Source organism: Lichtheimia ornata (genome assembly GCF_029851405.1).
Source record: "Lichtheimia ornata isolate CBS 291.66 chromosome Unknown scaffold00078, whole genome shotgun sequence".
Taxonomy (NCBI): Eukaryota; Fungi; Mucoromycota; class Mucoromycetes; order Mucorales; family Lichtheimiaceae; genus Lichtheimia; species Lichtheimia ornata.
Window position 1 is genome coordinate 126,971 of NW_026695398.1, and position 16,839 is coordinate 143,809.

General features: G+C 43.7%; 8 protein-coding genes across 8 annotated transcripts; 4 read left to right on the forward strand and 4 right to left on the reverse strand.

Annotated features, from left to right (window-relative positions):
* Positions 1-337: 337 nt before the first annotated feature.
* Positions 338-1,519, reverse strand: O0I10_010912 (uncharacterized protein; the record flags this gene model as incomplete). The annotated part of the gene is made up of 6 exons (XM_058490886.1): positions 338-571; positions 634-712; positions 764-968; positions 1,044-1,201; positions 1,264-1,334; positions 1,409-1,519. The coding sequence occupies 6 exons, from the start codon at positions 1,517-1,519 to the stop codon at positions 338-340; spliced, it is 858 nt and encodes a 285-aa protein (XP_058338390.1).
* A 1,796-nt stretch (positions 1,520-3,315) lies between these two features.
* Positions 3,316-5,501, forward strand: O0I10_010913 (uncharacterized protein; the record flags this gene model as incomplete). Its single annotated transcript, XM_058490887.1, has 2 exons — positions 3,316-4,120; positions 4,207-5,501. The coding sequence occupies 2 exons, from the start codon at positions 3,316-3,318 to the stop codon at positions 5,499-5,501; spliced, it is 2,100 nt and encodes a 699-aa protein (XP_058338391.1).
* Positions 5,502-5,746: 245 nt separating this feature from the next.
* Positions 5,747-8,147, reverse strand: O0I10_010914 (uncharacterized protein; the record flags this gene model as incomplete). The annotated part of the gene is made up of 7 exons (XM_058490888.1): positions 5,747-5,881; positions 5,950-6,162; positions 6,234-6,404; positions 6,457-6,561; positions 6,616-6,858; positions 6,923-7,457; positions 7,516-8,147. 7 exons carry the CDS (start codon positions 8,145-8,147, stop codon positions 5,747-5,749), a joined length of 2,034 nt encoding a protein of 677 aa, XP_058338392.1.
* A 1,294-nt stretch (positions 8,148-9,441) lies between these two features.
* On the reverse strand, positions 9,442-9,918 carry O0I10_010915 (uncharacterized protein; the record flags this gene model as incomplete). The annotated part of the gene is made up of 1 exon (XM_058490889.1): positions 9,442-9,918. One exon carries the CDS (start codon positions 9,916-9,918, stop codon positions 9,442-9,444), a length of 477 nt encoding a protein of 158 aa, XP_058338393.1.
* Positions 9,919-10,633: 715 nt separating this feature from the next.
* On the forward strand, positions 10,634-11,651 carry O0I10_010916 (uncharacterized protein; the record flags this gene model as incomplete). The annotated part of the gene is made up of 2 exons (XM_058490890.1): positions 10,634-11,297; positions 11,371-11,651. The coding sequence occupies 2 exons, from the start codon at positions 10,634-10,636 to the stop codon at positions 11,649-11,651; spliced, it is 945 nt and encodes a 314-aa protein (XP_058338394.1).
* A 655-nt stretch (positions 11,652-12,306) lies between these two features.
* O0I10_010917 (uncharacterized protein) lies at positions 12,307-12,902 on the forward strand (the record flags this gene model as incomplete). The annotated part of the gene is made up of 2 exons (XM_058490891.1): positions 12,307-12,409; positions 12,469-12,902. 2 exons carry the CDS (start codon positions 12,307-12,309, stop codon positions 12,900-12,902), a joined length of 537 nt encoding a protein of 178 aa, XP_058338395.1.
* Positions 12,903-13,447: 545 nt separating this feature from the next.
* Positions 13,448-15,773, forward strand: O0I10_010918 (uncharacterized protein; the record flags this gene model as incomplete). The annotated part of the gene is made up of 12 exons (XM_058490892.1): positions 13,448-13,632; positions 13,701-13,839; positions 13,906-14,011; positions 14,071-14,123; positions 14,179-14,483; positions 14,551-14,593; positions 14,660-14,710; positions 14,762-14,941; positions 14,999-15,177; positions 15,240-15,411; positions 15,473-15,590; positions 15,652-15,773. 12 exons carry the CDS (start codon positions 13,448-13,450, stop codon positions 15,771-15,773), a joined length of 1,653 nt encoding a protein of 550 aa, XP_058338396.1.
* Positions 15,774-15,948: 175 nt separating this feature from the next.
* O0I10_010919 (uncharacterized protein) lies at positions 15,949-16,601 on the reverse strand (the record flags this gene model as incomplete). The annotated part of the gene is made up of 2 exons (XM_058490893.1): positions 15,949-16,512; positions 16,596-16,601. 2 exons carry the CDS (start codon positions 16,599-16,601, stop codon positions 15,949-15,951), a joined length of 570 nt encoding a protein of 189 aa, XP_058338397.1.
* Positions 16,602-16,839: the final 238 nt, after the last annotated feature.

A 16,839-nucleotide genomic window follows, 5' to 3' on the forward strand; every position in this document is an offset into this window, starting at 1 on the left:
GGTGTGCCTGCAACCCACTGCCACTACGTCAAATCAAACAATGTCGTTTATCCTTCTTTGTTTCTACACACTAGTCACTGAATACATCCTATTCATCAACAACATTCTCGTATATGAATTTAAAGGCTGTTGATATAGTAATTTCCTTGAATAAACATACAATAAAAGGAGCATCTTGATTATCTCAATCCTTTGATTCAACATCATGTATCCCATTATTCATCATTCACAATCAAAGTCAAATAAATGGTTAAGGATGGCATATACACAACACAATTTATGAGTCTCATAGCAACAAAAGGTGGAAAGTGAAACAAAGAATGGAAAAATATCATGATCATCGCTTGCTACGTGCAACATAGTATTGGCATTCATCAGCGTTTGGGAGTCCTTCAATCATTTCAGCTACGAGTGGGTTTGAGAATCCAAAGTATTCTGGTCCAGAGATGGCATTGGCCGATTCTCGCTTTCGTACTTCATTTGCTCGTTTGATGACTGTTGCCCATGCGCCTGTTGGTGTTCGGGCTGAAATGACTTCTTCATCAGGTGTATCAGCTGCCTGGATAGTAAACTTGTATACCAACAATATTAGTCACTCCCAGCTCTTGCAAAGTGCTTATGCTTTTTACTTACTGTTGGGCCATCACCACCATCCTCAACTTTGCAGGTATATGTCGATTGGTTCTCAGCATCCACCATGCTCATGTATGTCCTTATATACCCAAATTCAGCATATGCCTTGATCATGGATCAATATTCTTACCGCTCAACTGTGTATCCCACTGGCCAAATGTATCGCTCACTATGGAACCCTGGTCTATCATGGATCACCGTGCCAAGCTCGATCACCTTGAGAGATGCAATTTGAACAGGCAAAATTACCTTTCCATCTTCATCTCGAGCCACCTCCACAGGTTTCCTTCTTGATCCAGTTACTCGTCTGGGTTTGGGGGTTGGTGATACACCTGCTATATAACATGCATCATAGCCATTAGAGATGAAACGCACACCACGTGATATAGTAGAGTGGGATAGTAACTTACCCATTTCTTCATCCTCATCTACCAGCTGATCCACCTCATCGTCTTCGTCCATCATGTCAGCATCTTCTTTTAAAATGCCAGATTTGGCCGTCTCCCCCGTCTCACCAGTTGCAATGGTATTCCCGATACCCCCATTTTTGTTGGCTCGCATCAATCGCCTAATGTTCATAGACACATACTTAGTATACAAGAGATGCAATAATAAACATGCCATGTTCACCTTTTCTCTTGCTGAAGTACTTGTACTCGACGGTTGGCTTTATCCACAGATGATTGTGCACTCTTGTGTTTCTATAATAAACGACGTGGGGAATGAGCCCGTAGTCAACGGATACCATAGCTTGAATGTCAAAGTGTGTGCCTACCGCAATGAATTCAAGAACCTTGTGTTTCAAACGTCTGTACTTGCGTTGCTTGGGATCTTCCCAATGAGTCTCGGTTTGAATGCCAACGTCAACGCCTTTTTGATTTGTCATAGCGATCAGAGAAGATATGTAGTCGTAGTGGGTTTTGACACGAAAAAGAAAAAGAGAGCAAAATCAAATAGGTTGACACGAACTCCTACCATTGGACACACACACAAGCGCGATACTCTCGCGCCTAATGGCTGACAAGCTCACATGGCCAACCATATGCACTTGTAACTATACGCCATTTTGATTTGAATATCAATTGAATGGGTGTTTTGAAAGGATACATGGTCATGGAAAGCTATCCAAAGTCGCGTATGGTTCATTAAGGGCATCTGAAATGACTTTGTGGTTCCTCTAACACGCATCTTTATTTGTCATTCTTTTGGTACATGCGAGAATTCCCATATCCATCACCTTCGTGATAAAGCCATTACGTTGTATTACATGCTGATCATAGATCTAGATGTTATTCAACCCGTATCCCTTTCACCTTCAACATTATAAACATGGTGCTTATCGCCTTTGGAAAGAAAAGTGTCTCACGTGATTGTAAATATATGCATGTGTAGCGATCTGGGCAACAAGATAAACGATAGCTTCCTCACTTGGAATGAATGAAACATGCGCAAAAAGAACTCTTGCGATCTCTTTGTTGGGTTCAATATGGGATAACGTGGGAAAGAAGAGCACCATTGCACATGCATTGTTGTTGTTTACCGGGAGAAAGAATGATCCCACGCCAACAACATCACGTCTTCCTTACTCAATTATTGTGGTAGTTGGGACGCCACTTGGTCGAGTGACCATTGTTCCTCCACATCTGAACGTTCTAAAGGCGCCGATATCGCGGTGCAAAATATAGAAAGGCTTGCCAAACAAAAACAGCGTCGGCATCAAAGATACATGGCAACATGAGCAAGGTTGTTGGATACTTTGGTGCAAGAATCAAAAAGAGGACAAGTGCATCATGCACTTGAATTGATGTATGGATACTATTATAGATAATTTTTCCTTAGTTGCTGGATCGGCGAGCTTCTTTTTACCTGCATTGGCAGTGGGTGCAGCGGCATTGATATCTTCACTTGCTAATGTGGTACCACGTGCGTATGTTGAAGTACAATGGTTCTTTGATATTGGCAAGCTCAAAGTATCCAAGCAAGAACTGCAACAACGATTGGTTGAGTCGGATGATGCACTTGTGTGGTGATATGGCAACCCTGGTGTCAAAGCAACCATAAATCTTGTTCTCGGATGGGGTTGTCAACCTCGTTCCTCTTTGCGTTTGCCATCCAATTATAGGCCTATCAAGCCAAGTGCTTGGTAATAAAAGCATTGTAGTTGCTGGTTTCAATATGATGTTGTCATGGTGATGGATTGTTGTCGAGCATGATCAGATCTTGAGGATACACACGCAATACACCGTGTCTACACCCCAACATGCATTCTGATAATATCAAAAGGGATTAAAGATACTTTTTGTAGCTTTATGAGAGCCGAGATTTATTTCAACAAAGCTTCGAAATAGCAACAACAGCATTACTCTACTCGGAGCACGAAACCCAGCCTCCAATAAACGACACCTTTCATTATGCATAAACATGTGTGTCATTGCCCAAGAAGGGTTTACTATATTTGACATTTGTTTTCAATGAGTAACTTGATGAAATAGTTGATGGATTATCATTGACATGGTAGTGTTTGGGATATGAGTGATATTGAATGGAATAAGGCCGTCGCTAATAATATAGGGTGTTGAGATGCCTATGCACGTGCATTGTAAGGAGATTCAGCCAATATGCCGACAACCCGCGTGTATGGATTACAAAAGCGGTGTGATCCAGCTTTTTCCTGGCTGCACCATGTCCAAGCGAAAGCCGACTACCACTGCAGACTATGTAAAACCGCCACTTGCATCCACTTTCAACCCATCGCGTCCTCCCATCAACATGACCTCAACCGTGGGCGGCCCTACAACGACTTCCAATATCGAACAGCTGTGCAATGTCTTTTATCATGGAGAATACCACCGAGCTATTGCCCTGTCAAACACTCTGCAACACGATTTATTGTATACATTATTGACAGTACTCAATGTGCGTGCCCGTTCTCTTGCTCAATGTGGACTTTTCGAACAAGCCATGGAGGATGCCAGGTTCATGATGGAGCAGGCACCAAAGCTAGCAGTGGGCTATCTATGTGGTGGATGGATCTATGCTATGCAAGGTCGCCAGCGTGCCGCCATAGAGATCTATACGCTTGGATTGGAGCATGTACAACCAGACTCTGATGAAGAAAGCTATGCACAGTTACAACAAGGGAAGGCTACAGCCGAGATACAGCAATCCAAACGTATCGACTTCATATCCAAGTTGCCATTCGACATTTTGCCCAACGTAGTATCAAGATTCTTTTACAACCACATGCCAGGAGAACACGTGTATTATCTCGACATATCCCGTACTTGGAGAGATCGCATCTATCAATGTACAAAGCATTCCCTGCGCTTTATCGGTTATCAACTCGCTGATAATTACACACGTCTTGTGGAAGCTGCACCCTACGTCAGTGAACTCGCCATCTCAAGCGTATCTCATGCACCCAATGATGTTTTGGATCAATTACGACATGGTAGTTTCCGGTCTCTCAGGGTACTCAAGTTAACATGTAAGTGATGATGAGAAAGGAGATTCAGGGGTATGTATATGGAACAAAATTGCTCATTTCGGTTATTGGGGGAGAGGGTTTTTCAGATTGTCCAGTGGATAATCCTTCATTGTTACTCGAAGCGCTTACTCAAGTCAGCGACACGCTCACAAGCATCAATCTCAAGCTGAAACCCGATGAGATATCAGCAGGAACAGTACTCTCAGTGTGCCACAGATTGAATTCGCTCGTTTATTCAGGTGGATTGATTGAGGATATCGATTTGCGTAATGTACCAGAAACACTTGGATTGAAACGGTTATCATTGCATGTGGAGGAAGGGATTCGATCATCAACATTACAACCTATTCTACGTCGATGTCCATCGCTTGAGCTATTGGAAGTGGATCGCTGCTTGGATGCCAATTGCTTGGATTTGATTCGCCAATATTGCCCTGATTTGCTGTACCTGAATTTTAATGCTGTCAATGGTGGACGTGAGACATGGCCTGAATTGCCACGAATTGAAGACGAGGATGGTGGTGGATTGCAGGTTCTTGAAATTGCACGCATTGATGACGCGACGACCGAACACTTGATTGCATACATGGAGGAAAACATGTCCAATTCGTTACAAGAGCTTTCATTATCAAGCATTGCTCAGCGTCGACATCGCTTACAGAAGCCTTTGAAACGATTACATACGCTACGATGTTGGCCGAGTGAACATGTTGGTACTCTAGACGACGAAGATCCATTTCCTTCATCTATCATTCGCCAATCTCGCAACCTGAAGAGTGTCATTTTTGAACAAGCTCAACTACTTGGCCCAGAAACATTCATGGCTCTTGCACAATTGGATGAACTCACACATTTGCAATGCTTCGATAGCTTGAGAATCAGCGATCAAGGATTACGAAGGTTCCTGGAGAAGCATAAAACACAAGGCAGTCGATCAGCATTACAGCACTTGACACTGGATCATGGATTACAAGCGATGTCGGATGATACACTTGACGTACTTGGTGGCGTTACTTCACTTACAGCATTGTCAATGGCCGATACACAGCTGATCACAAAGGACGCTTTTGAGGCATTTGCACACAAACTACGTTATTTTCCACACCTCGTCACCCTTGGATTCTCACTGATGGATTGTGTCACCGACGTAGCTCTTTGGCATCTTTACGACTCAAAAAGTTTGAAGAGCATCGCCCTTTATGACCTTGCCAACATTACCAACGATGGGGTTGCCTGTCTCGCAGATTATGACAACCTTGAATACCTTGAAATCGATTGTTGTAACGAAGAGGCGATTGAACCTAGTCTTGTACGCCTTGTACGCCGCATGCGATATATCATTAACAAGTATACCAAGTCACCATCATCATCATCCAAATGAAAAAGTCATTACCCTTTAGCATACACACACACACACACCCCAATAAATCAATGTTGGTTTACATCACCACCATAGTAGGTTTCTTAATGCTATGTATGGTCAAAATAAAGGATGAATGTATTTGCAAAAGAATGGTACATTGTTGTAATGAATGCCATATAATACGCTTTCTAAAAGAGGGAATCATCAAGATGATAAAAGATATATAGCCACGAGCGTATCAAAGAATATACAATCGGACCCCCTCACCAAATGGTACATTTCGTCTCAGGGTTCATGGGGCTACCAGCTGGGCAATTGAATGCTTCGGCAAAGGTATTTGAGTTTTGCATAACACCATTGACACGAACATTGGCTGGCGAGTGAGGATCGGAGAAGATCTGTCACGATGATAATGATGCGTGAGTTACACACAAAAAGGCACACTTTGCATTTGATAGCGACTTACTCGACTTATGGCCTTCTCAGGACGAGATTTGATACACCAAAGTCTACCCATGCTGACATAGAACAGCTGTTCGGGTGTTAAATCAATACCAGGAAGCTTAACATGCTCGGCCTTGGTGCCATTGGCCAAAGGGCCTTGATCCCACGCTTGTTTGAATGCTGTGTAGGCAGCAGCAACACCACCATTATCAGCAAGATTTTCTCCAAGAGTGAGCTACAATGATGGATTGTTGTTGTGTGAGATAAAAAAAATCAACGTATCATAAAGCACAAAAGCCAACTTACTTTGCCATTAACATGAACTTCCTTGCCATCAGGCCCGGTGATAGTGAAATTGCTGTATTGGCGGATAAAGCACTGGGTCTTTTCTTCAAATTGTTGTGAGGTTGCATTGGTCCACCATTGCTTAAGCCGTCCATCAGCATCATACTTTCGGCCTTGGTTGTCAAATGCATGCTACAATAGATCCAATGAGATAGGAGCAAATTGGTACAATGAAAATACTTACGGTGAATTCATGTCCCACAATCATGCCAATAGCACCATAGTTCATGTAAGCGGGGGCATCATTACCATAAGCAATAGAGCTCAAGATGCCGGCGGGCACAACAATCTAGGAGGTTAGGTGGTTAATGATACGTATTAGCTGGTAAGATGGGATACTAACCTCGTTGTAAAGAAGAGCATAGTATGCATTGACTTCGGGTGGTGTCATGCTCCATTCATTCTTGTCGGTGGGCTTGCCAAGTTTATCCCATGCTTGCTTCAGCTGATATTGTAAAATGCTTGACTCAGAGTCGATAAAGCTATCGGTGACATGTGCATCCTCATAGTAGTCTTTCAACGATTGAGGTGATCGATCATCCGGAACCACGGTACTGTAAGCGACCTTTTGTTTGATTTGGTTCACCTAATAAAGATAAAATTGGTCAATAGAGACAAGGGGAACGTATGTGGTGGAAATGCTAATATACCTTTTTGATGGCTCTCTCACGCGTCTCCTTATCCAGCCAATCCACATCAGCAAGACGATTCAGCCATGATTCGTGAATGAGAGTGACAAGCTCATCAACCTTGGCACGTGCATCATCGCCACCAAAGTTGGCCATGACATAGTATCGACCCACGATTTCGCCAAATGAGCCCATGGTATTTGAGACACAAGTATTCCAACGTGGTAGTAGCTTGACAGTACCGGAGGTAATGCGACCCACAAAGTTTTCGACAAGCTGACGAGTATGCGTGTCTAACGCATAGACCCAAGCGTAGATCTCATTCAAGAGAAAGTAATCTCTAATGGTCTTAAGAGACACCTCGCCGCTTGAGAACCACTGTGTCAAGTCTTGCAAATAGGAAGGCACCATAACGATAAGTGGCTCTGGAATCTCCTTCATGTCCTCGGGGATCATGCGTTGAAGAACCGATTTCCAATCAATGATCGGGTATTTTGATTGCAATTCGGAGAGCTTCATTGGGTTGTAGGTCTTGTATGGATCCTGCAGCTCTTCACTAATGTATTATGTAAGTACATTGGATAGCGACATCATCATGTCATAGATAGACTTACTTTAGTAATGTGATGTTGGCCAACTTGACTTCGAAATCCACCACACGTTTCACCATGTCTTCGATCTCTTCTTTCTCTCGGACTTCAATACCAGCCTCTTGCATCTGCTTGGCCCAAGTATCATTGCCCAGCACCGAAGTCAATAGCACATTCACGCCGCTGCGGTATAATTCCATGGCCTTTTCGTTTTCGTACTGCTGCTTGGATTGCAAAATCAAGCTGGGTTGGGTGACAAGGATTGTTTGTTTCTCGGGGTTTTGGTTGTCAGCTGATACGCCAATCGCAATTAGCGGCTGCGAAGCTTGCATAGTAGCCTCAAAGATCATATCGGTCAATCCTTTGGCATGTTCCTTGGCATCAAAGATATCCTCATCCTCAGTAGAATCGATGTCCCAAGACTTTATAGTGTTCAATAGCTGAGCCATGCGAGGGTATAAAGGCGTTGGGCCCAAATCATTAATGGTATCTTCATCCATGCATGTGTGATAATAGCGCTGCACCTTGTCGAAAATGGCTTGGTCTGCTGCACGTGTCTCATCCGTTACAAAGTCATCAGCCTTATTCGTTTGAAGTAATTCATCATAGGTTCCTTCAAGGACCTTTCGAATGATCTCCAAGTTGTCGTCAGACATCACTTTTAACGATCCAATCTCTGTATAAAGTTGGGGAGGTAAAATGTGCGGAGCTTGTTAGTTTCGGTAGCACATGCTTATGCCTGTCAAGTTCAACGTGCCTGGTTTATCATCAGGGATTTCAGCTGATTTTTGCCAGGTTCCACCTTTGGGAAAAAAAGTCAATACGGTTGCCTTGGATACGTTGTTGAAACAACTATGGACCACTTACACGTATACTGGTAAAAGTCTGTACACGGATCGGCGTTAAAGTCGACGTATTCACGTATCGATTTGGCTGCTTCTTGACAAGCCTGTGTAGTGCATTCGTTCAAGGCATTATTTGGCACAGCACTTGCACTCGCAACAAGCGCTCCCCACATGTTTGTCTAAAAGTGTATAAAGAGATGCAAAAAGGAAAGAGAAAAAGGAAGAGATTGAGCTGCTGGATTTGCTTGTTCTCTTGCAGTCTCCTTAAATCAACGACAAATAAACTCCCCTTGCACGGCGGTTTAGATGCTTCCATTTAGCGACCTTTTTTTTCTCTCCTGAACTTTGTGCGGGTTTATTTTTACCGTTGTGGGTGGCGCTGATAATGAAAATCTGCCGTATACATTAAACAAACCATCATACTTTCATTTCAGCCACAAACTTATGCAGAGCACCGTTATTAGGGGCTCACCTACTACATGCCATATATGCGAATAATCATTTCATCGTCCTTGTTTCAAGGAGATCATGATGGGAAATGGTGTGACCAACAACAGCAACAATCAAAGCGTGTAGTGCATTAACACAAAGCCAACTCTCAAAATCTTGGTCTCATCCGGTTTCCAAAAGAATGAATGCCTGCATGCCTTTTGTTTTTGGGCTCGGCTATTGGGAATGGTAGTCAACACCATCATGCGATATTATGTACATTAGATAAAGTCATATTTGTATCATCGCATACGTATACCATACGTGTGGAATATCATTTGGATGATCGTGAGCAAGAGAATGACGTACTTTTTTGTTGACGTTTATGCATGGCCGCTCCCTTTTTTGGCATTAAGAGCGGATGTTTACATTCCCATCCATAATGAAAAAGGATCCTTCATGCGTTATGGTGAGAAAGAAATAGCAGCATGTGCATAATGCCTTAACCTGTGCACCCCAATCAACATGAACATGGAATTTACAACAGCAAAAGGGGGACAAACAATATTCATTGATAGAACATTTGTGCAAAGGAATCATGGGGGAAGATATTCAAAGCTACATTGAGATACTACACTAGCATACAATGAAAACATGGGGGGATAATGGGGGAAGATTAGTGGACAGTAATCTTCTTGGAGGGCTTGGCTTGATCACTCTTGAGCATGGTGATCTCGAGGATGCCGTTTTCATACTTGGCGTTAATCTTGTCACGGTCAACATTTTCGGGAACGGTCAAGGTGCGTGAAAAAGTGCCTTCACGACGCTCTTGATAGCGCGTGTTTTCCTTTGTGTATTGCTGATCAAACTTGGTTTCGCCCGAGATGGTCATTGTGTCGCCGTTCACATCCACCTTGATATCTTCTTTCTTGACACCGGGGCATTCGGCATGGATGACCCATTGCTTGTCCGTTTCATAAAGACTCACAGCAGGGCTGATAAAGTTGGATGATGGGTTGTTGTTGTCCGAGAAAAAGGAGGAAAGACTACCAGTGGAAGGGAAGTCTTGATACATGTGGTTCATGAGTTGATTCATGCGACGTTCAATGCTGCGTGGGGAAGGTCCAAAACCGCCAAAGTTGATGAGAGACATTGTGTTTGAGATACTTGAGATATAAGAAAAAGAGACTAAAGAGCAGGCCACCCTCTTCGTGGTGCAAGCGTATTTATACATTTCTATCGCGTAATGGTTACTCGAAAATTCTGGAACCGCTTTGTTCCATGATGCAACATTGAATCATTCTATTGGTGTGTTGGTTGACTTTTATGCGAGCAACTGGTTCATTGTGGCAAATTCTTGCTTATTCTAGTGGATTCCGCATTGTTGACAATCACTGTGGTCAGCTGATATGTACGCATTGATTTATGCAGCAGTAAGCGACATACTGCTGGAAATTTCGATGACATTAATGGCAAGAGGAAAGAGAAGGTAGCATACAACAGCATTACAGCAACAGTGCAAAAAAGGAATGTGGTCAATGTCAGCATGATTTTTTGCTGGCAATAGCCATACTCTTATCATTATGGAAAGGTTTATTTGGTACGAGAGGCTATTAACCACTACTCCCCACATGTAAGAGATATGCATGAAGTGATACAAAGGGTACGGAGTTGAGCTTGCAAAATCCTGGGATTAAGTTGATCATGGCTATAGACATCCTTTTACTCCACACAACTACTACTACTCCACAAACAAGATGGACAAACTAAAAAAGAACTTGCCTACGCCACGCTCGAAACGGCGAGTATTTATTGCTTGTATTGCAACCTTCCTCATATCGCTACTTTTACTGGTGCCAATCTCGCACATGAGTTGCGAGCCGCTTCCTGAACGGCAGGATGGTCTCCCTGATGCGCTTGAAGCAGCTTCACGTCGTCCATTCGATGGTGTCTCTTTTGAGAATCTCAATAAGCCTTCCCCTGACAACCACGTTCTCATCCTCACCATGATCAACCCATCGACTGTACGGTACCTGGCCGACTTTTTCAAGACTGTAAGAAAACTGGAACATCCCAACTTGTCCATGGCATTGCTCATCATCAATCCCGGACCAACGACAGTCCATGCCGTACGACAGCATATCGAGCATACGCGAGTAGCATTCCCAATCAAGCTCTATGTCAAAACATACGAGGATAGCATCATGTCGTTTATCTTGACACCTGGCAAAGAGACTGTGTACGAGCTTCAACCTCTTCGACGAGCGGCTATAGCGAGAGCGCGCAACTTTTTACTACAATCAGCACTCGAAAGCAAGCATCAGTATACATTGTGGTTGGATCCTCTGCTGGCATGGTTTCCATCTACGCTTGTACAAGATTTGATAGCTGTGGATGAAGATATTGTGGTCCCAAATACAATGATCCAACGAGACGGCAATGAATGGGGTCACGACAAACGCAATTGGCAAGAAACAGAACTCTCCATTTCATTATCCAAGGAAGTACCCGAAGATTTCATCTTTATGGAAGGTAAAGGAGGAATGGATGGATATTGGTTATAGGGTCGCTCTACGTTACTTACACTACCCTTTTTCTTTTGCAGGCTGGCTTGAATTTACTACGCATCGATTCTTGATGATTGATATGACTGAAATGGAAAACAAGGTGCCATTGGATGGGATTGGATCAACATGCATATTGACACGGGCCAGTGTTCATCGTGAAGGCATTAATTTTCCCGCGTTCCCATTTCGACATCATATTGATACGGAAGGTTTTGCGAAGGCTGCTGCTGCTGCTGGCTATACAGTCTATGGCTTACCTGCTTACAAGATCTATCACACCGGCATCCCGGACAATGGGCTACATGAAGATAACTTGTAGTAGTATTATCATCATCATCCATATTTCATATTTTCCCCTTCCTCCTCCTCCTCCTCCTCCTCCTCCTCACCTTTCTTCATTCTCATCCCAACCCAGTGTACATTTTTATCCATATTCACCTATTCCTATTGTCCCTGCATCATGTAAACGCTTATTGATTCTTGTTGATAAAAAAAGAACTTTTGTTTTCCTGATCCTGTCAATCGCTGAATGGCACCACACAATATATGAAAATCTGCAATCCATAAGTTTGGTGCACATGCTTACAAATAAAGCACGTATGAGGAGATACCATCTGATTAGAGTTGCAACACAATGACCCTACTAGTTTTGATCATTGGCGAGTTCAAATCAATATAGCCTTTTATATGTATTCTCTTTTCATACGCATGCTATCCACATTTATTCATAATGCAAGGGTCCAATTGTTGATCTAGCTTATTGAAAATACCAGCATGGATTTAAGAGCAATGGTGCCTGAATAGATGGGCGTTTATCTAAAGTAAATCCTTCATCCCCGAACGATCGGGCTACCATATTGGTGGGGCAGTGTGAAACAAGCTTGCATCGATACTAAATAAATAGCCGCCCATCTTTGAGGTTGTTCCACCAGCTCCCCGCTTTTTTACATTTTTCATCTTTTGAATCCCAAGCTATGGTTCAGGAGAGCACTATCTACGTTCGTGAAGTGACATCCGCTGACGTCAAATACAACGAGACAGCAGCTGCTGTGGTGAATGACGCCTACCGATCCAAAGGTAAGTTGATCAACTGAATGGAGGAGGAGGAGGAGCATTGGCTAATGGGTCGATTCCAGGTGGCTGGACAACGGAGGAGCATATCGTTGGCGGGCAACGGGCCACATTGGAGGACATGAATGATGCGGTGCTTAGCAACGGCAAGCCCAATGTGCTATTGTATGCATTTGATTCGAGTGATACAGAAAAAGTGATTGGCACTGTGCAGATCCAACATCATGATACCAAGGAAGCTGAAATTGGCCTCTTTTCCGTTTCACCGGATTACCAATCCAAGGGTGTGGGTGGTCGTTTAATGCGTAGTGCATTTGAACGCATGAAGGAACTAGGCTATACCACTGCGACTCTTCACGTGCTCGAAAATCGTCCTGAACTATTGGCTTGGTATGCTAAACTTGGCTTCAAGGAAACGGGTGAACGTGTGCCTTTTGTCTGGCCAGAGATGCTCAAGATCAAGGATCTTCACTTTTTGACGTTGAAGAAGGATTTGTAAAGTAGAAAAAGACCTTTAGTAGATTGTATATTCCCCCCCATCGTCGTTCTCTTTTCCATATGTAATCATTCTTATTACAACCCACTTTTCTTATCTCAATGCTCTATGATGATTGTACCACACTTGGGCCAGTGTTGCACCATTGAAAAGACCAGGTGGATAGACATTTGTGATGTATGTCAATTATGAGATCATGGATCAATGCAAGCTGTCATCTGGTATACACGTTTCTTCATAATGGCACGGGGATTGAGTAATGTTCACAGTAGGCAGGTTATTTACAAGCATCATCCACTCTTCTAATTGAGGAAAGTACGCCCATTGTGCGTGTATTCATATAATCAAGGCGTCATTGTTTCACATAGGTGGTGTCCAAGGTGACTGCATAGCCCCGACGACAATTGACACAAAAGGGTGAGGTCTTCTTCCGCTCGCTTTTCTTTTCTTGCACTCCGCGATCTATTTAATACTCGATCCATTCTCTCACAACAACCCCCCCCCATTTGCCACGTTCTTTCAATCCACATGAACCTTGTTTTGGAAGCATGCCGGTTCAAGCACCCGTTTCTGAGCAGACGACAACACCTTCTTCCAACCATGCCTCTTCCGATCATGCCACTACTACCATGAAGAAAGACAACGAGCCTGAAGCAGAGGCAACAGCAGCAGCAGCAGCAGCAGCCAACAATGACACGCCCACCAACAAGTCCAAGCTGGAGGAAAACGACGAGTAAGATAAAACACTTGCTTGCACCATGGTTCTTTTTGTTGATGGGTCTCCTTTCTTATCACTCGTAGTTATAAAAGCACTGTGGCCGCTTTGAATGTCCTGCGACGGCAACTGCAGCAAGCCAATAAGGATGTTGAAACACTTTATTCACTTAAACAAGAGGCACTTGATCATCCTTTTCAGTTTTTGACCGATCTCAAAGAGAAGGTAAGTCATCATCACACATTTACACGTGAGATAGTGTGCGTGGAATCTCACTGGATATCACAATAGAAAACGCGACGTCGTGTACCCAAACTTCAAAAGATTGCTTGTGCACCTTCCGTTGACTGGACCAAGTATCGATATATTCCCGAGCATCGGATGATGGAACGAGCAGGTAAATATACCAATTCACACTAGTCTGGGAAATAGGATGATGGGCTGACAACGTTATAGCCATGCTATCCGCTTTGGTGCAGGGTACTCTTAAACAACCTCCAGTGTTTCGGGTATGTGTAATACATATATAGAAATGTGCTGTGTTTGTTAACATGTGCATATTAGAACGTTTTGGATTATCCATCATCTTCTCATCTTCGACAAGAACCATCATCACCATCAAGTACAGTGAGTCATATGCAGAGGGAAATGGCACGGGTATCGCGTATTGTTGGCCAAGTCCCTTCGACACGTGCTTCCTCGGTGGATCTTTCAGACAAGGAATCAGATGACGAAGGAGGGAAAGGACAAGCAGCTACAGGATCCGAGATGGGTATGTTTTCTGGCAAAGGCAAAGGCAAACGGCGTATGTCCACTACCCAAACAGGGCCCATGACACCCAGTGACTTTAACTATGGGGCTATGCTAAGGTACACTCTTTTCTTCACATTTTGGATTTTCGATGAATCTCATTGGATCGATTTTGTTGCTTTATAGTGCCACACCTCGAAATGAAATGGAAGAGGATACAAGTAGCACTGTAAGTGTTATGCATACGATGTGCATTTCAATGGTATGATACTCATGCACTATGCTGATGATATAGATGGAACATCGAGCAGCTACCTACAATCAACCATGGACCGATGAGGAGCAGGTAACGTGTATTTTTATGGGAAACAAAGGAGGTTCTCATTGTCCGTTATAGCGTCGATTGGAAGAACTATTGGAAGTTTATCCTGATGAACCAGTACAATCACAACGCTTCCTCAAGATATCCAAAGCTCTGGGGACTCGCACCACCAAACAAGTTGCAAGCCGTGTTCAGAAGTATTTCATCAAACTTGCCAAGCTTGGTTTACCTGTACCAGGGCGTGTCAGCATTCCTGTAAGTCATTATTTGCATTTTGGTTGTTACCTTGATCTAATGATGTATTCTCTTTAGCCTTCAAGCTTACCAAAGGCTAAAAGAAAGGTTACAAAGGTCAAAGGACGTGGAGGGGGGAATACAGCAGCAGCAACAGCAGCGGCAGCGGCGGCAAGAGCTGCGAGATCATCATCAACATCAAGGACATCTGGTCCTGGGTATAATGCTATGGTGTCAGGAGGGATCACAAATACCAGGTATGATGGAGCTTTGGAATTGGTATTGAAGGGTAAATGCTCATATGCGAGAAACCATTTAGGATATCCGGCACACATTATTTAACAGCCCAAGCACCCGCAGCTGCACTCATGTCAGATGATGAGGATGATGTTAAAAAGACCATGCTCAAGGTAGCCAAGCCTGACACAACTCCGACAGCCAACACCGATACGGGATCAAACAATGAAGTGGCTATACATGAAGGCTATGCAGTAAGTGAAGCTTATTTTGGGATGTGATATGATCGAGGAAACTGATGATGGGTGTGTACAGTGTGATTCATGCGGCGTGGAACCAATTGTTGGTGTTCGTTACAAGTGTACGGTTTGCGATATCAGTGAGGAGGTTGATCTTTGTAGTAAGTGCATGGCAGTGGGCACTTTTCGCAATGGTAAGATAACAGGATCATTGGATAAAACGAGAGGTGATGATGACTTATGGGTTATTTTTAGATCATCATACACCTGAGCATTCATTTGAAGCCATCCATGTTGCCAATGCTCTACCCTATTATGCCGATACCGACTATGACACCTCTGCCTATCTTGGAGAATACAGCTATCTTGGAATGTAATATTAGCAGCAGCCAGCATTTTCTTCCCCATTGTACACATACACATTTAGCACATATCAACCATCATCCATTTCATCCATCATATACACAAACACATTAAAAGCCTCCATCCGCATGATTAAGAATACACAAAAGGATATTCCTTTTTATTACCCATCAATGTACAAGAAGGAATTTACTCATCCTGCTCGATGACGTTGCGCTCGGAGACGTAGATACCGTCCAAGAACTTACGGATATCCTTGTTGCGGACACGGCAAGTTTGTTGGATATCAGCGGCGGACTGGGAAACGTTCTCGAGGTCGTTACCAGTGATGACCAACTCATCCTTTTGGTTCTTGGAAGCCTCACAGTGGACACCTTCACGCATCTTGACTTGGAAAGCAACCTTTTGGCCCAAGAAGTTACGGATCTCAACAGCGTCGTTGGTACCGTTCACGATAACGTTGATGGGAAAGTGAGCATACACATAACGCATCTTGTATTGGAAGCCCTTGGTGACACCAGTGATCATGTTGTTGACAATAGAGCGAACGGTGCGGATAGCAGCAACGTGCTTACGGGCACCGTGGTAAACAGTGAAACGCAAGGTTTGCTTGCCATCGTGCTTGATTTCAATGTTCAAGTGACGCAAGTTCTTGGTCAAAGTGCCACGGGGACCAGTGACGGTAATGAGGCGAGACTTGACGCTGACCTTAACACCTTCAGGGATAGTGAGTTGGTCGTCCTTGGAGATATCCTGTTGTTGGAGGGAGGAATGGTGGGTACTATAAGTATACTATCTCGGGGACACACATACACTGGGTTGAAAGTCGAATTTACCTTCATGGTCGGTTAATCCCTATATGCACACACAAGGAAATCTCGTGATTAGATCATCCATCCTTTCCATTCATCCATTCATCCATCCAATTCATCCACCCATTTTATCATTCATCCATCCTATTCCTCACTTACCAGTAATGCACAGAGGCGAGAAAAGAGAGAGCTTCTTCCCAATGCGGGATCTGTTGTCGTGTGTGTGTCTCGCTCGTTCCCCCCTCCCCCATTCCCCCGGGGCCGGGGC